Source organism: Cynocephalus volans, chromosome 5, assembly GCF_027409185.1.
Source record: "Cynocephalus volans isolate mCynVol1 chromosome 5, mCynVol1.pri, whole genome shotgun sequence".
NCBI classification, from domain to species: Eukaryota; Metazoa; Chordata; class Mammalia; order Dermoptera; family Cynocephalidae; genus Cynocephalus; species Cynocephalus volans.
Genome location: NC_084464.1, coordinates 45,703,807 through 45,728,564, shown reverse-complemented (window position 1 = coordinate 45,728,564; position 24,758 = coordinate 45,703,807). Strand labels below are relative to the sequence as shown.

The window sequence follows — 24,758 nt, the reverse complement described above, 5'->3', positions numbered from 1 at the left end:
CCCCTTGGCCTAGAACTGGGGCAGTCAGGGCCTGGGGGGGGGGCGGAAACAACAGGTGGGGGAGGGATGGCTCTGAGACCACTGCTTGGCTTTGATGGAGGCACCACATCTGGTGGAAACTTCACAATCAGACACAAGCTCCTCTCCCAACTTCCTGGGAAACTGAGGCACAGAATGGACAAGTGGCTTGCTCGTCTTCATTTGACAAACCCCTGGGGAGGTGGGCCTTGGGGTCAGCCCCCCAGCCGAGCCCTGACTCAGCTTCCAGCCCTTCTCCCTGTGGCCTCTAAGTGGAGGTTGCTGGCTTTGAGCGGGAGGCTGGGGTGAGGGAAGGAACCCCCGGGGAAATTAGCCCAAATTAGCAGTGAGAATGAGGAAGAGTTGGTATTCTCTCCTCTACCCTTGCAGATAAATATTTAATCACAACCACAATAATAATGATGATGATCATAATAATGTGCTGTAGCTCAGGCCGTAACCTGAGCCCCACTCTCGGAGGGAGGAAATGGGGGGAGGAGAAAGAGCAATGGAGAAATTGAGAGATAAAGTCAGAAAGAGGAAGAAGAGGGAGGACGAGCTAGCAAAAAGGAGGCTTGCTTCTCTTTAGGGGGCGCTGGGCCTCCCCCTGCCTAGGGTGGCTGTGCAGCTGCGGTGGAAATGTGCACGTCGAGGGCCCACCTCGTGCTCCCTTATTCAGGATGAGGTCCCAGAACCCCTGCAGCCAGCCTCTCGGCCTTCACTTGGCCTTCAGAGTGAGCAGCCCCCTGGGCTCATTTCCTCTCGAGGGGGCCTTGTTGGCTTCCTCGCCTCTGAATCCCCAAAGAGCCAAAGTGTCTCTGGTTCCAGAGCTGGGAGCTGGAAAGCCCGATTCTGGTCGGCATTCTGCGGCTTGCTCCTGATGTGACTTGGCCAACGGGCTCTCTTGCCCTGGTCCTCAGTTTCCTCATCTCTGTAATGGGGTTGGGCCTGGCGGGGCTGGTTTCTTGCTCCTGCTTCGTGGGGCTATGTTGAGGAAGGCCTCTCTTCCTCCCAAGCCAGCTCGAGGCTGATCCTGGGCAGTGTGCTCTCTGCTGCCCGAGCTTCTGAGGGCAGCGGGTACAGGCCTTAGGAAGTCTTCAGACGTGACCTAATTTCTGCCTCAGGCTCTCCCATTTCAACCAGAGTTGAGGCGCAGCTGGGAGGAAACCAACTTCAGGAGATTTATGGAGTTGTTGGCGGTAACCTCCAGCATCTCCTCTCAGGCTTCTGATGAGAGATCAGAATAGCTAATGTCTTCTCTGGGCTCTGTTTGATTCTCTCTCTCTCTCTCTCCCTCTCTCTCCCCTTTCTAAGCTTGGTAGGAGGAGAGGATTGGAGCTGTTTCCTCCTTGATGCCAAGATACGCCAAGCAAGGAGCACGCTTCCTTTTCCACAGTCATCCACGGAGAACAGTCCTGCAGGACGTGGGGACGAGGATCAGAGCCTTCCTGCAACCCAGGCCTCTCCCTGCTGTCTGTGGGCCTGGGCTTTGCAGGCAGCTGAGCATCAGCCAAGTGACGAGGAGGAGGTGGGAGGAAGCACCAGCATGGGCCACCCTGCTGGCTGTCCCCGGCCACCCTGTTGCTGAAGCTGCCCTGCCCGTGCTCACCCAGGCTGTGGGGCCAGGCGCCTGCCAAGGCTAGGAGTGGGGCCTGCCATTCATGGGTCTCTAGGGTCTTTCGAGATGCCTGGGAAGAGAGGCTGGGGCTGCTGGTGGGCCCGGCTGCCCCTTTACCTGCTCCTCAGCCTCTACGGCCCCTGGGTACCTTCCTCCCTGGGGAAGCCCAAGGGCCACCCCCACATGAATTCCATCCGCATAGATGGGGACATCACATTGGGAGGCCTGTTCCCGGTGCATGGCCGGGGCTCAGAGGGCAAGGCCTGTGGAGAACTGAAGAAGGAAAAGGGCATCCACCGGCTGGAGGCCATGCTCTTTGCTCTGGATCGCATCAACAATGACCCGGACCTGCTGCCCAACATCACACTGGGCGCCCGCATTCTGGACACCTGCTCCAGGGACACCCATGCCCTCGAGCAGTCACTGACCTTTGTGCAGGCGCTCATTGAGAAGGATGGCACCGAGGTCCGCTGTGGCAGTGGCGGCCCACCCATCATCACCAAACCTGAACGCGTGGTGGGTGTCATCGGTGCTTCAGGGAGCTCGGTCTCCATCATGGTAGCCAACATCCTGCGCCTCTTTAAGGTTAGTGCCTGGCTGGTAGGCCCCAGAGGTGTTCTGCCACCGACAGCCCCCAGCCCTCCACACCCTAGAGTGCCTGGCCAGGATGGCCAGCTCCTTTCTCCTCTTCTCTTCCTGGCTTGAAGAGAGTTTTTTCCTCAGAGCAGTGTCGGAGAATTTGGGGGCAGTTCTTCCTGGTTTCAGTGTGTCCTCCTATGGTCCCAGGATAGGCACAGCAGAATGAAGGTGTTGGGAAGGACCCAGCTCAGCACTGCTGACCATGGTGCTGAAGCAGCACCTGCTTCCGGGAGCTCCAGGATCAACCTCACTCCTCTCTCCAGGGAGTGGAGGGCTGGAGAGCTACAGAAAGGAGGAGGAGACAGGCAGACAGGCGGGTAAAAAGATAAGTGGATGGGCAGAAAGGCAGACATGCAGATAAAAAGAACAGAAACGTGAATCTTGGAAATTGCCAGGGAGAAAAATAAGACTTTTGTTTTGACATTGTTTTCCCAAGAAATAATTGCAAATCCCAAGAAAGATGTATTTTCCTTCTGGGTAGTTGAAGAAGCCTCCGTGTGGCCCTCCCACCTCACCCCAGGATTATGGTTAGAGAATGTGTCCTTGTTTCTGGCTGGGATGTGGGGCTCCTCAGCCTGCAGAGAACGCAGATGAAGACGGGAAGACTGAGGCCTGGAGGGAGCAGGCGGTCCCTGTTTCTCGTGCCCTGGGCCCTGAACCAAGCTTACCTCTCTGTTTCTTTCCTTCTGGACTTCCTCCTTGCATACCTTTCTCCCTTTCCTTCTGGAATCCTTCCCTGCCCCCTCCTTGCCGCCTCCCTTCCTCTCTTCCTGGGGCAAGAGCTGCTGATTTGCAATTCAATTGGAGCCAAGTGCTTCGCTAAGCTGCTAAAACAACTGAAAGCTACTGGGTAGAGAGAAAAACATTACAAGCATTTTACCAATAATTATGTGCCCGCTTCTCTCTTGGAGCCTGCCTTGTTTGCTCTGTGTGTGTGCACTTGTGCGTGTGCATGTGCATGTTTGTGCATGCTTGTGCGTGTGTGTTGGGGGAGGAGAATGAGTAGAGGAAAGAGAAAGGGACACAGAGGAGGGCACTGGGTCTCTTTCTCACACTGGTGTCAGATGCTGGGCCTCTGGAGGTAGTCCCCTCTCTCTTCCAAGTGTACAGAGTCAGGGAGAGGACTGAGGCTGTTTGGCACTACGCAGAGTAGGAAGAGCTGAGACTGGACCCCCCTTACCTGGACCCTTTCTGGAACCCATTTGCTGAACTCTTAATGATGCGTCAGTACTTGGGGGTGTATCTGGGGGGCTGGGGTGGAAGTGGGGATGGATGGTGAGGAAGGTCTGTGTGTTGGGGGAGGGGGTGGGCGTGAGGGATTAGGGGAGGTGGTGGTGGAGGTAAGGAAGCTGGTGGGGGGTGGGAGAGGAAGGAGGCTAGAGTCATCTTGTCACAGTGTCTGGGCCCTGCAGGATTTAGCCATCGGTTGCTCTGGGGCTTCTCCCTACTGAAGAGCATGTGTGCCCCCACCCATGGACACAGCCATCACAAGTGTCCCTGGTGTGCCTCGAGTATGGGCCTTTTCCTGGAATGTTGGTTTTACTCAGTGATCTGGATGAAAACACAATTTTAATTTTAAAACAAATGAATGCATTTTGAATATTGCAAAATTCATATGCAGTTTAATATGAAGCAGAAGACTTGAAGGAAATTTTGCCCTTGCAGTAGACAATTTGAACAATCCTAGGGGTGCTGTGCTGCTCCCAGTCGTCTTTGAGGTTCCTTGCTGGGATGGTTTGGGAATAGGTAGCCTGGTCCAGTCCACTCACCCACCCAATTTTGCAGTGAGGAGTGGAGACCAGAGGATATGAGGGTCTGGGCTGGGCTGTCCCAGGCCAGGGCCCCATGATGGCTCGGCCAGCTGAGTCATCACTTCAGTCCAGGCCTGGGAGGAGAGCAGCCTGGGCCATCCAGCAGAGGGGACAAGCCCTGGACTCCTTGTCAGCCTGTTAGAGTGGGGCACAGACCCCAGCCTCCAGAAAGACCACGCCACAGGTGGGGCTGCTGCATTCTCCTTATTTGAGCTTTTTACTAAACACCTTTTGTGACTCTGGGCCTTTTTCAAAGATGCTGAAACAGCCTGATTCAGCCCTCGGAGCTATGACACCAATGAGCGTCCCTTCTCCCATCTTCCAGAGGGGAGTGAATGCCCACTTTATTGGCAGGTGGAGAGGCTCAGAGTTGCTGAGAGGTGCCCATCACTTGGCACAGGGCAGAAGCTCAAAGAATGGTCACTCTCAGTGTTAGATCTCAAAGCGTGTTCTTGGGAACACAGATGTTTTGGGGTGAGGAACTCAGTGCCCCGTATAGGGGAGTTAGCTGTGACTTGTGTTCACTTCTCTCCGGATGGGGAAGGTCTGGGGTGGGGTGAGGGGCATGGGGCCAAAGTGCCTTCCCAGCCCAGGGGCTCATGGTGCTCCTGTCCTCTGTCCATCTGATCAAATATGAACATATTGTGGCCTCAGTTTGATCTGTGCCTCCTCAGATCACAGGGATGGAGTGGGTTGGGGCAGGGGTCAGGAGCCCCTCAGGTTACACAGTGTGACATGTGATGGAAGGTGGAGGCCTGGGGAGTGGAGAAGGAATAGGGACAGAGTAGGGCGTGCTGGGAAAGGAAAGGGTGGGGGGGAGGAGAGCCAGAGGGAGCTAGACGGCTGTGGTCTGCATTCCCTGGGTCCCTTTTAACAGCGCTAATGTTCCAGGCTGGCGACAAGAGGTTTCTCAATAATTAAACTGATAGAAATTAGAGGCTGGGTGAGAAACTTAAAAGCCATTTACAGAGGCAAAAAGATTGAACTTTGGGGAGGGAGGTTAGGAGCAGGAGCCTCAGGATGGAGAGAGAGAAGGAGGGGCTCCTGGGGGGAGGAGACCTGCGCTGTCAGGTGTCTATTTCAAAGAGCACCACTGCAGCCCTAGCCCTGCTGCCTGATGACAATGATGGGGAGATTAACATGGCCTGCTGGGAACTTGGCACCAGAGGCTATGATTATAGCTTTCCTTCCTCCCAGAGGTGGATCTCTGGTGCCCAACTCAGAGAGGAGCTCTGGGTTTGGAGGCACTTGGGGGTGATTTCCTCCCTGAAGAATGCTAATGGGGTACAGTCAGGGCCAGGGTGTGAGCAAAACTCACCAGTGTCAGAGCTGGAAGCGGCCAACTCTCCATCCTGCAGATGTGGAGGCTGAGCCCTGGCTAAGTGACAGTGAATGTCTGGAAGCTGGGTCCCCTGCTCCCAGGTCTGGCTCTTTCCAGACTGCTCAAATAAAGGGAAGTGAGACTCGAACCCAGGCCTTCTTTGGGGACCAGAAGCCCTGACTGTGGGAATTCATAGGTCTGACAGCTTATATCCCTGACCACTCTGTTCCCACACCTTCCTTCATCCTCATTTTGGCTCAACCTCCCAGAACAGGGAGTATTGATGGGTATAAAAAATACCTTTTGGAGTGGGTCCTAGAGGATGTGGCCTGTAGAATGCTGTGTTGTGGGGGCAGCCCTGATTCTGGAGCCAGGCAGGCCTGGGCTTGAATCTGCTCCGTCTGAGTTACCTCACCTCTACTTACCATGTTAGTCATTTACACCATAGTGTGAATGAGCCAATTGTTGGGGAGAGAAGAAACAGACTGCAGGCCCTTGAAAGGAAGCAGTTTCCAAATTCTGGAACCTAAGAGCTCAGAGAAACCGCTCATTCATTTTGCAATGGAGAAAACTGAGGCTTAGAGAAGGGGAGGCTGCATAGCGTGGTGGGGAAGGATTTGGACTCTGGAGCCAGACATCTTGGGGCCTGACCACCTTGGCAAACTGCTTAACCTGTCTCTGCCTCAGTTTCCTCCTTTGTAAAACACGATGATAATGGTCTCAGCCTCATAGGTGTGGGGATTAAGAGTTAAGAGAAAGGCCCAGCACGGTGCCTGGCACGCAGTCAGCCCACAGGAAATGTCATCGCACAGCTTGTAGCTGGGCCTTAAGTCAGCATGAGAGACTCTGCTGATGCGGAAGAGGATAGAACAGGTGGGCAGTGACAGACGGTGACCTTTGAGGCTGATCCCAGAGAGTTCCCCACCATCTGCTGGGCTAGTTGCGTCTTCCTGCCACCAGCTCCACCCTCAGTGTTGAGACTGAACGGCCAACATACTTTGAGATGAGGAGAGTTTTCCTGCTGCCACACAGGCGGATGTGGGAGGGGGAAGTGGAGGGAGGGCACCTCTATGCACCTCCCCCAGCCTGGCTGTGTGAGTTCTTCCCATGTGGGCTCTAAGTGCCTTAAGGGCTCATGACTGGTTCTAGAGCAGGGTCTGAGGGTGTGGCCCTCAGCTCCTAGCCCAGGGCTCCTGGGGAAACTTTGTGGCTTTGATAACACAAGATGTTCTGTTGAGGATTTGGCTTTTGTGTTTTCTGAGTGTTTTCCTGCACAAGCAAGGGGGAACTTTAGAGACTAGCATCTACCCACCCTCCCACAGCCAGCCCATCTCCCTCGAAGGCAGCTCTGTCCTCCCAGCTCCCAGGCCAAAGAACTTGGAGGTGTTTTGAGCACTGTCTTTCTACCTGTCAGTCAACCCTGCAGGCTGTACTTCTAGAACTCTAACTGGACATGGCCATGCCTCACCCCTCCAACCCCTGTGGCCTCAGCCGGAGGCCTCCATTGCGGACGCCTCCTCTCCTTTCTCTCCGCTTACAAACAGGCTCTTCACACCCAAACCTTTGCTCAGCGGCTGGAAAGATCTTTCTAGAATCCAAATGAATTCTGCTCACCGCCCTGCTTAAACCTTTTATTGGCTTCCTGCTGCTCTTATATTAAGATGCAAACTCTTTGCCTATCTGAGAGGTGCTGTGCTCCCTGATACCCTGACCATGTATGTCCCTTTGTCACTCTGGGCTCACCCCACTTCAGTCATACTGTTTTCTTTATGTTCCTTGAAGACACTATGCTGTTCATCAGCTGCAAGGCCTTTGCACCTGCTGTCCCTCTGTCTGGAATCTTCTCCAACTCTTTGAAGCTGGATTGTTCTCATTCAGCCTTAAGCTTAAGTGGCCACTCTTCGGGGAAGCTACCTGTCCCAGTTATCCTATCTCCTTTCCCTGTTTTTTCCCCTCATGGCCCTCTTCACAGTCGCATTCATGGACATATTTCTTTTCCTGCTTGATGTTGGCTTCTCTAGCCCAGGAGCCAAGTCTGGCCTGCCTCCTGTTTTTGTACAGTCCATGAGCTAAGAAAGATCTTTGTGTTTTAAATGGTTGGAAAAAATCAAAAGAAAAATAATATGTCATGACAAGGAAAAATTATGAAATTCAAATTTCAGTGTCCATAAATAAAGTTATATGGGAACACAGCCACGCCCATTCACTTATGTATTGTCTAGGGCCACTGTCAAGCTGCAACCACAGGATTGAGTAGGTGAGACAGAGAGACAGCGCTGGCACCGGCTGGACTCTGAGCTCCACCTATAGGACTCCCAGCTGATGCCAGGCCTGCAACAGGCCATCAGCAAATCTTGGCTGAGTGGACTCCTGGAGGGATGGGGAATGGGAGAGAGGCGTCTGCAGTCCCATGTCTGCAGCAACAGCAGGGCTGCGGTGGGCAGGGGTGTAGCTGGGCCTACCTTACTGTTGGGTCAAGCCTGAGCCCACCACTTTGGTGACCCCTGGGCCAACTGGATGTGCTTCCTCCCCAAAATACGTTTTCTAGGTCCTCTCTAACTTACAGAATTCCTTTTACCTAAAGCTTTGTTCCTTGTTAAAGGGCATCGCCATGTAGCAGTTTAGGATGTTATTAGAGAACTGTTCAAGAAGGGCTTGCTCAGTAAACGTGGGGTGGGGGGTGAATGAGGGACTAACTCTAAGAGGTGACTGAGTTGGAATAATTACAACATTTACATGGCGCTTCCCCTGTGCCAGACTCTGTCCTCACAGCTCCCAGGGGAAGGTGTACAATTTTTATCCTCATTTTACAGAACTAAGAACTGAGGTACAAAGAAGCCAAGCAACTTGTCCGAGGTCACACAGCGAGTGAGTGGTGGGGCCTGAATGTGGACCCGGCCTGTCTGGCCCCGAATCTACACTCTCACTCATTTGTTCTCCTGTTTCTTGAGCATCAGATAGGCATGGGTTTGACATCTGGCCTGGTGCTTGCTCAGGGCACAGCCTCTCTGAGGCTCAGTTTACTCATCTGTGAAATGGGTATGATGGTACAAACCTAGCAGAAATGATATGTGCGTAGAGCTCTTAGTAGGAGCTTAGAGGTCACTGGTGTTACCAGAACAGCTTTTGATAGATGCTGGCATGCTTGTGAGGGGCTGGGCAACTGAGGGGGTGGGGAAGGAGAGGAAGAGATGTTGGAAGCAGGTCTTCCTGAGGGTGACTGTCAGGGGCTGTTCTCTGGAGGGGAGGACCACACAGCCCTCTGCTGTTTTAACAACTCTCTTTCCCCCAAACCTCAGGGTCCCCGTGGTGAGAGTCTGGAAAGGGAACCTTGAGACCAGGACCGGGCCTGAGCAAGAATAGAGAGGGGAGGGGAGGCAGGAGGAGGGGCAGATGGCACAAACACAGCAGCAGCCCTGAGGGGAAGCTGAGCCCCCCAGCCCTGCCCACTTCCATAGCTGCTCCACAACCTCTCTCTGTGCCCTGTGGATTGGGGCCAGGGAGGTAGAAGGTTACTCCAGTAGTTCTCAAGCCTGGCAGCACATCACAGTTACTTGGGGAGTTTGAGTTTGTGGGAGCATTTGATTTCTGGATCTCAGCAGGCTGATGAGACTGTGGAGTTAGGATCGGTATTTGGAACACCTGCTAGGAGGCTGGGTTGGCCACTGGACCAGATGCTCTGAGTCGTCCTTGGTGTTCTGGTTTGACCTGGCTTCTCCGGGGAGCGCTGCCACCCACCCTGCAGCCCTCTCAATCCACTTCTTCTGAGGAGCACCCTGGGGTTACAGAACGGCTCTGCAGACAGCCCACTGGGCAAGGTTATTGCACTGTGGAGGGCTGAGGTGCAAGCTGAGTCTAGAGGGGCCTCAAGTTCACAACTACTGGTTTCTGGCTCCCTCCCTCCCATCAGATCCTCTGTTTGTCCATCTGTAAACATTCGTTCATTCATTCATTCGTTCACCAAATCTGCATTAAATATCTCCATGCCCAGGCACTGCTAGGTTCTCCACCTCTGCTGCACACTGGAATCAGCTGGGGAGTTAAAAAAATCCTGGTTCATAGAATAAAAAACGCAGCATCAACTTGAAAATAAAATAAAAAAATTAAAAATCCTGGCTCCTGGGCCCCACTCCAGGAATTCAGTTTTAATTGGTCCGAGATGGGGGGGGCCTCAGCTCCCCAGGTGATACCAATTTGCAACCCAGGTGGAGATCCACCCTTCTAAGTGAGTCATAAAGCAAAGCAAGAACAAAACAGATGAAGCCTTGCTTCGATGGGCTTCCACGTTTGAAGTGAAGGCAGGCAATGAAAAATACAACACATAACGTGTCAGGTCATGGGAGCAGTGCCCTGCAGAAGAACGCAGCAGAGAAGTGGCTAGAGAGTCTGGGGGGGAGGGGATGCCAATTTAGACAGGGTGGTGGGGATGGCCTTTTTGAAGAGGGGATATTTGTGCAGAAAACTGAATGGTTGTCTTATGGATATCTGAGGAGGAGTGTTCTAGGTACAGTGACAGCAAGCGCAAAGGCCGTGGGGCAGGACTGTGCCTGGCTATTGATTTGGCCCAGGAACTCAAGAGGGAGACCAAGACAGCCCTGGGAGCACAGAGAAGAGGACAGAGGGGCCTCCGAAACCCATGTCCTGCTGCTGCTTGCTGCGAAGAGTGTCGTGGGAGGGAGGTCACCAAAATCCTGGTGACCTTGAGCAAATCATTGGGCCTCTCAGAATCTCGTTTTCTCACCCGTAAAGTGGGCAAGTGGTCCCTGAACAGCCGCTGTGAAGCCACAGAGATGAGGGGGCAGGAGATGTAAGGGCAGAGCCCATGTGAGAATGCTCTTTTTCTCCTTGGCTCCCACCTTGATGGCCTCCCCTGCCCAGGCCCTCATGTGCCTCTTCAGACCTCTCCCCATTTATTTCTCTGTTCCCCCGACCTCAGCCTGAGGATGGACAGAGCTGGGTGCTGGAGGCTGGAGAGAGGCAGGACCAGCCAGACAGGGAGGCTGAGGGCCAGTAACACACAGTCATTAATCATGGACCTGGGGCCCAATGGCCTGGGTCAGTACCCCTGTTCTGCCATTTATTACTTGGGAGAGACCTCTCTGTGCCTCAGTTTCCTTGCCTGTAAAATGGGGATGCCTGTAGCAGCATCACAGGGCACTGTAAGGATTAAGTGGGGGCTGCATAGAAAGTGCTCAGGGCAGTGCCTGGCATGCGGACCGGGGATATCGGCTTTGCAGGCAGCCACATGATGGGTAGTTCAGAGCCCCCCCCAGGATCACTGAGCATCTGTGGACCTCACTCATTGCAGCTGCAGTGGGCAGAGTCATGTACCTTTCAGGGTGTGGGTGAGAGTGTCGTGGGGAGCTGGCGGTGTGGTGGGCGCACATCAGGGCTTAATGATGTTAGTTCTCATCTCTTGCTGATAGAGCACCCAAGGGGGCTTCACGGGTGTGTGCGTGTGGTCTAAGCCATGGGGACAGGGAGCTTGGTGACAGAGAGCGGCAGGTTGCTGACATTTGGCAGAGGGATGACTCTGGTGGCTGTACCTGATTTTCCTTGTATGGGGACCTGCCGACCTGGGGTCCTCCCATCCTTCACACTGTGAGGTGGCCCTGCTGTGGGGCATGGTCGGGTGATCTCTGGCTCCCCACTTGAGGGAGGGTTGTAGGTTCCCTTGCCAGTGAAGCCTCCATAGCCCGGGAACCTGCATTTGGGGCCTGGCTCTGCTGCCGACTTGCTGTGTGACCTTGGGTAAATTGACTGCCCTCTCTGTAAAATGAGGGCATTGGACTAGGTAGGCTCTGACCCCACTCTTCCTTACCTGATCATGCTCTGTGCTTTCCAAAACCTGCCTCCGGGCCTTCACCTGGGCTATGCCCTCCTTGTGGAATGACCTTTCTGATGTCTGATGGGCAAAGTTGGACTCCACCTTCAAGGCCTTACTCAAAATCCGTCAGGACTTTCCCGACGCTCCAAGGGCATGTGTGGTCTCTTGTGTGGCACTCGTGGCTCCTTACAGCTCATGAGCATGTCAAGGGCAGGACTGGGCTGGACATCTGCCCAACCCCCAGTGCCTGGCCCAGAGATGAACAGACAAATCAGAGGAGCTAACAGCCTTGGGACTAGGTGTCGACCTGAGCGACAGGGACTGTGCTGCAGCAGGGGGTGGGGTTCACCTCAGTCTGCAGGGTTAAACCCACTGTACCTCCCCCTGCCCACCTCTGAATGAGCTGTGTGCTTTTTATTAAACTAGTATTTTTATGAGCCAGACATGTTGGAAATGAAAAGAAGGCAAACTCTGCTTTATATTCCAGTTGACCTTTATGGTTGTCATGGCTTGGGGGCCTGGGCTGGGGTGAAGTGAGGAGATGCAGGCGCAGGCCTGCCTCTTGGTCTTGGTTCAGGGCATTTATCACAAGAGTCCTGGCCTGCAGCTATGTTGGGGGGAGGAGAGTAGGGACACCTTTAGTTTTATCCCCCTATCTCTGTACATCCCTCTGTCCCCTGCTCATTCTGTTTGACTCTGGCTTTCTCTGTTTCCCTCTCATGTCCTCCACCCCATCTCTCTCTTCCTCCTGGTCCCTTTTGGACTCCTCTCTGTCTCTGTCTTTGGGCTCTCTCGCTGGGTGGCATGAGACTGTCTCATCCCTGGTGGCCTGCAGTCAAGGGCAGAAGGTAGAAGTGGCAGTCAAGCCCACCTGTTCCTTGCCAGGCCCACCCTGGCCTCATGCCCACTCTGGCCACTCACCTGGATTATGGCCTTTGGCATCTTGATACCGAGCACTTCCTGGTGGGCACCCAACCCTCCCACACCCCCCACCCCATCCAACATAGCCCCAATTCCCACTTGAAAGTGTGGCCTTGCCTCGGACGAGTCTTGGCACTGCTCAGGGCTCTGCTTTCCTTGCCTGTGGGATGATGAGGCCAGCTCTGCACATTTCCCAGGGATGTGAGGAGACCAGGCCAGTTGAAGGGGTGTGAACCTGCTTCAAAAAGGGAAATCACGGTCTGGATTCAAATCCCGGCTCTGCTACCTCTCTGACCTTGGCTGGTCACCCTCTCTGAACCGTTTCCAGATCTGTAAAATGGGTGGGGTGGTTGTATCAAATGGAACAACATACAGTGATCAGCACAGTGCCTGGCACACAGTAGGCGCTCAAGAATCAGTAAAGAGGTAGAGTGTGCTCAGGTAAGGAGGAGGTGGATTCTTCTCCCTGTCCCCTCCTTGCATTCCCTCATTCTTGGACCTCAGTCCTCTCCAGGCTTCAGTTTCCCCCTGGGGTCTGCAGAGAGGCACCCCAGGGAGACCCGGGAGGAGTGCTGCCCTGCCCAGCCCTGCCCAGCACAGGGGCAGTGAGGCTGGAACCAGCACTGCAGAGGCTGCTGCCTGCTCTCCAGCCATCCCCAGGGCCTATGGAGAATTTAAAACATCACAGCTGAGATGTCCTGGCCGAGCAGAGAGGGCCCTAATGGGTCTTCTGGTGTCTCCTGTCAGGGCTGCTGAGTGAAGAGAGGAGGCACTTACCTCTTTTCTATCTCCCGGGGCTGTGGTTTAGGGCAGAGGACGGGGCAGCATTAACCTCTGTCAGGGCCTCCGGGAGCTCAGTGTAACCTTCTCCCTCCTTCCAAGCTCAGGTTCTGGAAGCTGTCAGGATATCCAGTGTGTTCCTCATAACTGAGAGGGCAATGCTCAGCCCTGGGAATGAATCCAGCTGGGAGACCCTAGTCAAGGGACATTTGAGATTTGGGGTTGGGGGCTTGTGTGAGGAGGTGGCTTCCAGGGGCAGGTATGTGCTGAGAGGAGGCTTCGGCAGGAAATGTGGTACACTCAGCTTTCCCCAACCTGCCTTTTATTTGATTGAAAGTGTGTGGCATCCTGCATGTGGGTCTGATGTGAAAGGGTTTCTCTCTTTCACAAGGCATGCGTGTATTTTAATGAATGACTTCAAGCATATGGAAAACTATAGAGAATAATATGATGAACTACCTCGTCCCCTCCACCTGGTTACCTCGATGTTTTGCTATATCACAGAGTCAAATTTTGTTTTCATTTTAAGAAAACTTTGGAAATATAATCAAACCTCCCTGCATACACCTCCTCGTCCTTCTCTCTTCTCTCCCTCTTTGGAGGCTGTCCTATCCTGGATGTGTTGTTTTTAATTCTTTTAATTTCTGTGCACTTAAAAAAATATATCCATAAATAATACTTAGTTTTGTTTCATGGGTTTTAACCTTGATGAAAATAGGATCGTGTCTTGCGTACTCGACTTGCTTTTTTTTGCTCAGGTCACGCTGCTCTGTGGTCTACTCTGTCCATGTCCTTTGCTGTACTGTGCTCCACTGTCCGACTGTGCCGTGTGTGTTTACTTATTCGTTATTCTGTTGTGACCACTCAAGTAGTTCCCCGATGGTGCTTGTGGATTGGCAAACATCCTTGCAGGTGTTTCCCTGTGATCTGGGGACAGCTCCGTGTGGGCCATGCTCAGGAGTGGAATTGAATGCTCATAGGGAATGTACCTCCTGATCTCTGCCAGATGCTTCTACGTTGCTTTCATGGTCTGCATAGGGCACTGGTTTCCAGACCTGCCTCTGCTGGCATCCCCTGGGGCTGGTTAAAACACAGATTTCCACATGGTGCCAGGGTCCATGCCAGCCCTGCTAAGCCAGACTCTTGGGTGTGGATCAGGCTCCCTGGCGGTTTCTTGGACTTGCATTTGGAGGCACCACAGTCCACAGTTGAGCGTGGACTTTAGGGCCCCTTCTGGCTCTGCCAGCACTCGCTGTGGGACTTTGGATGAGTTGCTGGATCTCTCCAAGCCTGGGTGTCCTTGTCTATAATATGGGAGGTGAGAGTGTCAGGGAAGGCTTCCTGTAGGAGGACATGTGTGCTGAGACGCACAGAGGACACGATAAGCTAGGTTGAGTGGCTCTGGCTGGCAGGGGAGGGAATTCCAGGGGCAGGGAACAGCCAGTACCAAGGCCTGGTGGTAAGAGAGAGAGCGTGGTGTGCTTGTGTGTGGAGATTGGCTGTCCCATCTCTTGGAGGCTGTTGGGTTTTGGGGCTACTGTGGTCGAGAGGATGATGGGGTAGGAGCTGGGGACATTACAGAGGTGTCTGCCTCCCCTGCAGTGGTGGCTTCTGACAGTGAGGCCTTGGGTTGCAGCTGGAAGGGGGGTTTATGGGAAGCCTGAAGTGTGAGGGAATGTTAAGTGCCTTATAAGTACTTTGATTATTTTAAATTGCTTAAGTGGTTTTATAAGATTGTCCTAAGTATCCCAAGGACACAGACACAAAATCAATTAGGAAGGTGCAACAGACCTGACAAGAGGAAAGTGGCACCTCACCTGCCTTCCCTCCCCTTATGCCCCACTGGGCCTGGCCAGTCACCTGGACCAGGGCCCCTGTCTCACCTCCCAGCCCCAGGCGGGGAGCCCCTTGCCCCTGTGCTGGGCCCTCCTGGCCCAGGTCCTGGCTTCTCTCTCAAGCATTGCAGGCCATTGAGGCCTGGCAGGAGGGAGGGGCGTTTGTGTGTATTTTTGGGTGGGGGAGTACCTGAGAGGATGCTTCTCTCTCCCGAATGAGCCTTTATCCAGTGACCCTGGGGAGCCTGGAGCCTGGCATTCTCTTAAGTTACAGTGTTATTGTTTGAATGCATAATACATTCCCATGGCTTTAGTAGTCAAGGTACCAGAGATTGCGCCACAGCCCCCTCCTTGCCCTGGGGCAGCCATTGTCCCCTGTGTGCCTTTCCGAGGAGATCTCAGGCCTGCGTGCATCCCCATTCGTTGGAGAGCTTCACGCAGGCCAGGGTATGAGAGGGATTGTGTGTACATGTGTGTCCTCCACCAGCAGCAGCACCTGCTTGGTGACCTCCCAGCGTTCCTGGGGATTGCTCTTGGTCAGCATGTGAAGCCCTTCTCCTTTGTGTGGCCTCATAGTACTCCCTGCCTCTCGTCTCCTTATGATGGACACTAGGTGGTTTCCAATCCTGTGCTTTTACAAACAGAGCCCTCGTGGCTGTTTTGTGCACTGGCCGCTTTACATATTGCTACAGGGCAGAATCCTACACAGAGTGCTGGGTCAGAGGGTAGGTGTGTTTGTAATTTCCATCGATGTGGCCACCTTGCCCTCCTGGCAGCGAGGGATGAGGGCTGGACCCAGTGGTGCCCTGTGGTGGGGCCTTCACCTCTGCTGCCAGCCAGGCGGGGCCTGGTACAGGGCCTCCCCCGATCCTGACCTGGCCTCTGTGCAGCCTCCTGTAGCGGGGTGGGGACTGCACCCCTGTTTCTGTTGTGGATCCCCGCAGAATCTACATGAGTAAGTCGAAGCTTTTTTAGCAGAGAGGTGTCAATGTGAGATCAAATCTCTGTTCCTAAAAGGAACCAGGCACAGAGCCTTTTGGAAATTAGGCATCAGGTACCTGATTCCACCATGAACGGTTCCCTGTTTCATGAGGGATCGTGTGAGCAGGTTTTGTTCCAGGTTGGATGGTTGTATTCATCTGGTGAATGTTGATTGAGGAGCTACCTCAGGCCCCCAACTTTGCTACTGAACAAGGAGGTGGGTTTTTCCTTAGTTTTTGTTTGGTTTTCATTTAAATTAAAAATATGTATATTTTATGTACATCTTGGGGTTCAGCACATGAGTATGGTCTATGGTTTTTAGGACTTTTCTGATGCTTGCTGTAGGCAGCTTCTGGGCATTTCTTAGAAACGGCAATGGGGACACAGAGCTTGGTGGAGGACAGGAAAAAGGAATTCAGGGATCAACCCCCAATAGTTTACAATTAACAGTCTTTTACAGTCACTTCTTGATCATTCCACACAGCAATCCTATAGCCAGGACAGCTGCCCTGTTTTACAGATGAGGAAACTGAGGCCCAGAGAAGTTAATGTGTGGGAGGCCACCTATCCAGTTAGGATCAGAGCTGGGTGTAGAGTTAGGGTCCCAGCCCCCCAGCCCAGCCCTACACGTGCCTGGAGGTCACAAGCATGTCCTTTCAGCCCAGCAGCTCTTAGTGCAGGAGCTTGTGGGTTGCTGTCGAAGGTGGTCTGAGGCTGGAATCAGGTCAGCCCCTCGATCCCACTGAGCATGAGGCAGTCAGCTCGGGTCCCTGTGTGAGTGTGGCCTGATCTCCCCTGACTCCTCCCTGTTGTTGCAGTTATCAAAGCCAATGTGTTCGTTGCAGGTTTGGAAGAAAACAGAAAAGCATAAAGAAGCAAATTAAAATTGCTCATTCATCCCTCTGTCCAGGGTGACAACCTTGATACATTTGTGTATTTCCTTCCAGCCCTTCTGTGTAGTTTACCAAGTTGAGCTCCCAACAGCTACATGGTTCTGTAGCCAGCTTTTGTCCACCAGGCCACAATGGTGAGCATTTTCCAATTCTTTAAATAGTCTTTGAAATGTGGTGTTTAATGGCTACGTAATCACCCACTGGGGGCCCCCAGCATCTTTGTTTATTTGTTTGTTTGGTGGCCAGCATATTTTATGTGCCACGTCTCACTAGTGGCTGGTTGGATGTGAGGTCTTGGGGCAGCTTCCCTGGTTGTGTCTGTGCACTTCCAGCAGCCCCTCCCTCCATGAGGAGACATGACGGTGCAGTCTTGGGTTCTGGGTGGTGGGGAGCAGGAGGTGGGAGGGCCCTACCTCATTGGAGCAGTTATCCTGGGAAAGACAGGTGCTCAGGTGAGCTCCCTGTGAGGGTGGGTGTGGAGGTGGACATGACAGGTGGAGCGTAGGAGGCAGAACCAGGTGTCCCTGGCGCTGCCATGGGCGTGGGACACAGGGACCTGGAGAGATGTGCTCAGCTGAACTTCAGGCATGAAGGCAGGGATTGTGGCTTCACTTTATGTCTGCTTGAGATGAAAGCCCCCAGAGCCCCGGAAATTAAGCTCAGGGATTTAAAGTGATTGTGGTGGCTGAGGGAGGGGGTGGGCAGGGGGCCAGGCTGGCAGAGAAGGGGATGATCTCACAAGCACCATTCACTGTGGACAGCTGGGATGCATGGCAGTAGGGCCCTGGGAGAAGGAGGCGGGAGGCCCCAGGCTCCCAGGTTGGCATTGCCTTGGAAGCCACTCGGGTCCTGGCACAGCCTGTCTGCCACCTTATCTCCATTTTCTTCCTCTGACCCTGGCACCTTCTGCTCCAGTTTCCCTGGGCCACTCTAAATCCCCCCAACTTCCCATCTGCTGGCCTCTGCCTCTGGTGGTCCCTCTGTCCCTGAAGAATGCTCTGTTCACTTTCTCATTCCTTCACATTAAAAAAAAAAAGTGAGGTAAACTTATACACAGTAAAGTACAGAAACTTCAGGTGTACTGCTTGATGAGATTTTATAGATGCATGTACCTGTATGACCATCAACAGAGAATATTTTCAGTGTCCCAGAAAGCTCCCTTGAGCCCCTCCTAGTGAATATTCCTTCTTCCCCAAGGAAAATCAGTGGCCTGACTTCTAACAGTGTAGATCAGTGATGCCTGGTTCTGAGCTTCACACAAACAGAATCATATAGTGAGTCTTTTGTGTCTGACTTCTTCTGCTCACATCGTCTGTGACAGTGATCATAGGTTGTGTATATTGGTTTGTTGCTCTTTTTGATTGTTCCGTACTATTCCATTAGGTCATTGTTTCCATAGTTCATAATTTATTTACCCACACTGCTGCTCTGGACATTTGGGCTGAATCCAGGGCTTGGCTATTATGAATAACGCTGCTCTAAATATTTGTATACATGTCTCTTAGTGGAAGTAAGCAGTCATTTCTCTTATATATATGTAAATGGAATTGCTGGCTCATGGGCTGCATGAATGATTAGCTTTAGGAAGTACTGCCAATCATTTTCCCAAAGAGATTGAACCTTTCTGCCACCTTTCTTTGCTTTGGAAATTTCTTTGAGGCCCATCTTGAGTGCCACCTCTCTTTCCATCCTGAGGATGACAATACTGGTCACTAGGGTGTCAGCTGTACAAGGGAGGGTCACCTCTCCCTTCTTCCCTGCCCCAGTGTCCAGTGCCTGGAACATAGTAGATGCTTAATAAAATGAATGGTTGAATTTATGTGCCTGGCATGTGCTAGGAGTTTCACATAGGTTATCCAATGTGAGCCACCCCTAGGAAGTCAGTATCACTGGCCCCATTTTACAGGTGAGGAAACCAAGGCTTGTCCACAAAGCAGCAGACCTGCAGTGCTGCCTGTCCCTGAAGCCTGTGCTCATTCCACAGTGCTAGGCGGCATGTGTTTGGAATTTATTGCTCTTTTTCAGCTCTCCCACTTTGATTTCACTTGGCCTCATATTCCAGTCCGGGGGCTGTTGATTTAAATTTCATAGGTGACCCAGTTAGCTTGTGACCCAGCCAGCTCCTTTCCATCAGCTCTTTCTTCATCCTGAGTCCGTGTCCCAGAATTGGGGATTTCCACAGTAGAGTAGGGGCGGAGAGGCTGCAGAAACTCACTTGTGTATCATTAAAGCCTTCTTCTGCTTTAATTGTACCTCATTTTTACCTTTTCAAAGCTCCTTTCTGTTGACTGACCATCCCTGGAGGTCACAGCCGGCAAATGCAATTGAAGCGGAGCCCAGGGAGATGGTGTGGTGTGTCCAGGGCTCCTCGTGGAGCCTGAAGAGCTGGGTGAGAACCTCGAGCTCCTGCCTTCCAGCCAATGCTGTAAAGCGTTTTAGGGAGGGCTGGGAGTGGACAGAGGATTGGAGTTATGCCCCAAACCTGCAAGGCTTGTCCCAGAGCCCCTTTGGGAGTCTGGAAAGCTCTTTCAGACCATTAGTTTACTAAATGGTCTTTTAGAGGCCAGAGAGGTTTGCCTAGCGGTGTCTTGGGGGCAGCCTCGGGATTGAAGTGCACGCAGACCCCTGGAGTTGGCTGTCCATGGTCCTGAAACAGAACTTTGCCTCTGGGAGGCGGGGACGGGGCAGCCGTGCCTGGCTTGGAGGTACTTACAGCTTCCCAGGAGGCCCTCTCCTGCCAGTTTTGTTGGGATCTGGGCATGTGGCTGGGCAGACGGTGCGGGTGCCTTGATATTTTAATTGAAGCCTGGAGACACTGTTGCTCTCTCTACTGCGCTAACAATGTAGGGAATAAATAATTCAGTGGTGGCTATGTTGTGCCTGCTGTCCTCCCTCATGGGGTTGGCCATACTCACACACATGCAAGCTGACAGTGGGCCAGGAGCTGCTGTCATGGGCTGGTGACTGGAACAGAGGCAGGGCATTGCCATTTTAGGGCCTTTGCCACCTCTCAACCCTGGGGAATATTGGTTTCCTCCCAGTCATTCCCTGAGGAGAAGTTAGCAGAATGTGGGGCCAACAGATCCTGTGTGCAGTGATTAAGTGGCACTTAAAGGTCTGTTTGTCCTCAGACCAGTCTGAAGTGCCAGCAACCTAGAGGGAAGGCCCTTCTTAATGGGCACTGTCCCTGGGCTGTGTTTGAACGGGTTCCATTTGATTTAGCAAACATTTTTGGAGCTCCAAGTTTGTGCAAGATACTAGAGCAGGTGGTGGAGATGGGAGAGATTGCCAGAGTGAATACATCTGGGTCCTTCCTGGATGGGGAGGTGTGACACGCATATGATTAGTCACAGCTCAAGTTGGGGTGTGGGAGGGCTGTGGTGTAAGTGCAGGAGAGGGTCTGGAGGTTCAGAGGATGGAAAGGGCAGTTCTGATTAGGTGTACATGGGGTGGCTCCCTGGACGAAGAGGCAGGTGTCCTGCAGGCAGAGACGGAGCCATGACAGTGTTCTCAGCAGGGAGGGTGGGTATGGATGGAACCTCTGGTGTGTCTGGTAGGGATATCATAGGGCTTGTGGCATGGAGCAGGGTTGGATCAGGAGGAGTGGAGAGGGTGTGGGTGCAGACCAGGGGGCTTAGGACAAGAATGTGGACTTGATTCTGCATGATGGTGCCCTGGTTGGATCTGGAAGTTAGAAGTATTCCTTTGGGCATGGAGTGGAGGGTGGGTTGCAGGGTATGGCTTGAGGCTGAGTAATTAGGAGACTGATGGAACAGTCCAGACTGGAGGTGATGGTGGACCAAATGATGGCCTTAAGCATAATGACATTCATTCATTCATTCATTCATTCACCAAGTAGTTGGTATCATTCATGAGCCAGATGTTGGGCTAGGTTGAGAATATAGTGGTGAACAAAAACACATACAGTGGGCTGGCCGGTTAGCTCAATTGTCTAGAATGTGGTGTTATAGCACCAAGGTGAAGGGTTCAGAGCTCCGTACTGGCCAGCCACCAAAAAACCCCCAGAAAAAAGCCAAACAAAAAGCCACATACAAGTCTTGTCCACATGGAGCTGACCTTTTAGAAGGAGAGAAAGACAGTAAACATAAGTAGTAATTCAAGTGGGGACAGGTGCTGTGGAGGCAAATTGCCTCAGGTCAGGGGCTTAGAGAGCGGTGCAGAGGGGAAGTCCTAAACAGGGCAGTCAGGGAAGACCTCGGGAAGGGACCTTTGAACATAGACCCAGGTGAGTGAAGAAGGGAGCCAGGTGGCTGGATGGTGATTTGGGTGGAGGGAACAGCCAGTGCCAAGGCCCTGAAGCGGGAACATTGTTGGCCCTTCTGACGAGCAGCAAGGAAGCTGCTCAGAGAGGAGGGAAGAGGTGGCAGGGGCTGGGTCAGCAGGGCCTCGTGGGCCCTGAGACCTAGTTTGGCTTTTACTCTAGGTGCAGTGGGTAGCCTTTGAAGGGTTTTAAGCAGACAGTGACACTATCAGATTTGTGTTTAAAATAAAAATCTGTGGCTGCCGTGTGAGGACCAGATTTGTAGCATTGTTAGAGTCTCCAGCTGCATGAGGGAGTTTATTTATAATAACCCTCCCTCCCCTCTTCTCCTTCCTCCCTTTCCTCCAAGTCCATCCTCCAGGGGGTCCTCAGCCCCAGCTCTGCCCTGCAGGAGGCCCCTGAGGAAAGCCCCATCCTCCCCTTCTCCTCAGTCCCCAAACCCCGGCCCACCTAAGCTGGAATAGACCCTGCCCAGGGCCCTCTCTGAGCCTCAATTTTCCTCACCCATAAAGTGGGGATTGTGACACATGTCTTTTTACCCAGGTTGACCTGAGGTTTAAATGGGAAAATGTGTGTAAAAGCTGTAAATGGAAGTCAATTATCATTACAATTTTCAAAGCCCCAGGGAATGACCAAAGGGAATGGTTTTGGATGGACCCTCAGATAGTCATTTAGGAACCTATGACTCCAAAAGTGGCACAGGCTGAAATCATAAACGGATTCAACAGCTGCAGGGAAGAGATGTGAGGCAGCCAGGACGACGGTGCCAGCCGACCCTTGTGCTCCATACCTGGGGCTGGGGAGATGGGAGACAGTGGGGGTGGGGGGATCCGATTCCTGTTTTCACAGAAAGTCTTTCCTCAGCTTCTGCTGCCCCCTCCAGCCCCTTTCCACCAAGAGGCTGGGGCCAGGAGAGTGTTACCAGCTGGAACCTGCCATGGGCACCAAAGTGTCTTCACTTAGCACATACCCCCTACCTCCTCCCCAAGGCGCCCCTACCCTCCTCAAGGAAACTGGTGAGCGCCCCTCACCCCCACCCCATCTGATGAGGCCCAGCAAAGGGACCTCCCTCTGTTCTACCTTGGGAGTGTGGTTGAGTTAACCGCCTTTCATATTTTTGGCAGAGAGGTGGCAGTGAGACCCAAACAGGGAATGTGCTAACTGAGGGGCCTTCTGAGAAAACCCCTCGGATTGACATCTGGGAATCAAGGACCTGCTGTGGCCGCCAGCCCGCATGGCTTATAGAGCTGTAAGCCGGGAGATGCTGCCGCCTGGGGCGGGGAGAGGTGGAAAAGAAAGGGCCTGTTTAATTTAATTCCATGTCTTATCACTCCTCGGATAAATAACCTTCATTAAGATGGAAGGTGGGGGGATGGACAGGGAGAAGTTTGATTAATTTCAAGCTGGTTTCTCATTTGTTAATTTTCTCCCAGTTCAGCAGGATTATTAAAACAAATTACAGACACTGCTCTCTCCTCCCCGGGCTGGAGCGGGGCTCTCAGGGAGTGATCCTGTCCCCGCTTTCCACCACAGCTATTTGGGTGCAACTTGGGGTGAAGGAGGACACCTCCCCCCCTCAGAGTCTCCCAGCAAGGCCCCCTTTCTTGTTGAGGGTGCTTGGGTCCCTAAAGCCTCATGGAAGAGCTGGACAACCAGGAAATGGAGCAGGTGGGGGCTGGCCGGGCACCCTCCCAGCAGGCTGGTGCCTGGGGAAATGAGCAGGCTGCTGACTTTTCCCATGGTCTCCCAGGGAGCAGAACAGGCTGGTGAGTGAGGCAGGCTAGGACACAGCCCCTGGGCTGCCCTACGCTGCTGCCGATGCCCAGCGCCCTCAGTCCTCCACCCCAACCACCACCTGGCCACTGCCGTTCTGACCCTTTCCTGGGCACCAGCTCCCACCCACACTGATCGCTGCCCCTGCCAGGTGGGTTCTCCCACTGGCTGGATCTGCACTGTAGAAAAGCTGTCCCTGCCAGGGTATTGATGGGAGATGGCAAATCTGCACTTTATTGCTCACCATGGGCATTTCGCAGTTCCGGCTGCGAGCCTTTCAGGACTCATACCTGTGGTGCATGCATGTGTTCAGCCCTTCTGTGTGGATGGACTGACTTGCAGCTTCTGCCAGCTCCTGTGTGTGTGTCTTCTTCTCCCTGGCCCTTGCCACCATCAGCTGAGACCCTGAAGCATGAGATTGGATTGTATCCATCTGGCTCTGGCAGCCCCAAGGGTACCTGTGGGGAGACCTGTCTCCTCTTGGCTCCTTGCAGCCTGTGGGGTACAGGGTTCTCCTGGAGAGAGGCCATTCCTCTGGGCTCCTGACTCTCCATGCCCCCTCAGCCTGTCCCAAGGGGACCTTCCTGCTATCTCCCTATCTCTAAGCCTGAGCTGGAGGAAGGCTGGGGCAGAGGAGAGCTGCCAGGCAGGACAGAGGGCCCTACAGCTTGGGCCAGGGAAGTGGCACCATCTTGACCTCAGCCCCTGTGACTCACAGGCATGGGGGCTGCCAGCCCTGAACCCAGGCACAGCTAAGAGGCTGAGCCAGACACGTACTCAAAGAGAGACATGTTATATAAAGTCGGGGGTTGGGGAGAAGGGATATGGGTAAGGGGACAAGAAGTGGAGGGGCTGCTTTAGCTGAGATGTTCAGTGACAGCCTCTCTGAGAAGGTGATGTTTGATCGGAGCCGTGAATGGAGTGAGAGAGTAAGTTCTGTGGAAGAGCCAGCTAGGCAGAGAGCACAGTGCATGCAAAGGCTGCGAGACCATGCCGTGCCTAGGGACTGTTTTGGGAAGTCAGTGTGGTGGGGGGCAGTGAAGAGCAATGGGGGTTGATAAGAGGTGAGGTCAGGGATGCAGCAGGGCTGACACAGGCCCAGGGCATCACTTGAGGCGGGGAGAGCTTGGACCACCATGTTTTAAGTGGTGGTCCTCCCTGGGCACATGGGCGTACGACCTACTATGTCCCCTGTGTCTGTCCGTGTGTGCCCACATGTGGACTTAGACCCCAAGGGAAGGAGCCTAGGCTGGATGGCCAAGTAGGGAGGAGGTGGGGTGTGCACTGAGCAAAGAGTTGAGAGGCCTCGGAGGTTCTATAGGCTGAGGGCACAGGCTGGGTCTCTGTGGCTCCAGAGAACAGACCTAGAATGAAAGGAAAGTGACAGGAGGCAGCTTCCAGCTCAGAGTCCAGAAAGCCCACCAGAGCTGAATGGGCTACTGGAAGGATGAGCTCCCTGTTATAGGAGGCGGCAAGCAGAGGCCAGAGGCCCCTATCAGGGATGCCATCGGGGGTGATCTGTGGTTAAAGGCTCCCTTTCAGGTAGCATGGGTGGGTTTGAGCAGAAGATCTGTTGAGCCCAGTGATGGGGGTTTCAGGCTTGGCAGCAAGTGTGGGGAAATTCTTGGGGGCAGAGCTTTAGGCTTCTCTTGGAATGTACTCTGCAGGTGTCCACTGTCTATGGAATGTCTCTGTGGGTGCCCGGCCATGCCTGCTGGACCACTGAGGCCTGGGTTAACTGGGGCAGAGCTCTGTTAACCCTCTGGCTTTTATGGAGCTTTTAGGGCAGATTCTAGGCCTGAGTGGGTGGGACAGGATAGAAAGGACCAAGATCCACGTGGGGGTTCTCCTTCAGACAGAGGAGTCAGCTCAGATCACCACTTGCTGGAAATTGGACACATTGTGCCTGGGACAGGGAGAGCCTGTGGGCATCTCCTGCCTGTCCCCTCATTATCTGGACAGGACCCAGATGAGCTGGCGGCTCTTGCTGCGGGCTAGGTGGGAGGCCAGGTAGCAGGTGGGAGGATTTCTGCCTTTGGCATTAGTGGGCCCAGGTTTC

General features: G+C 53.4%; 1 protein-coding gene across 2 annotated transcripts in view; it reads left to right on the top strand.

Moving 5' to 3' along the window:
- Window positions 1-1,702: 1,702 nt before the first annotated feature.
- The window catches only part of GRM4 (glutamate metabotropic receptor 4), a 103,917-nt gene continuing 80,861 nt past the window's right edge, over window positions 1,703-24,758 (top strand). For both annotated transcript variants that reach the window (XM_063097235.1, XM_063097234.1), the window contains exon 1: window positions 1,703-2,221. In XM_063097235.1, coding sequence (XP_062953305.1) covers window positions 1,703-2,221 — 519 coding nt within the window. The remainder of the gene's footprint in view (window positions 2,222-24,758) is intronic.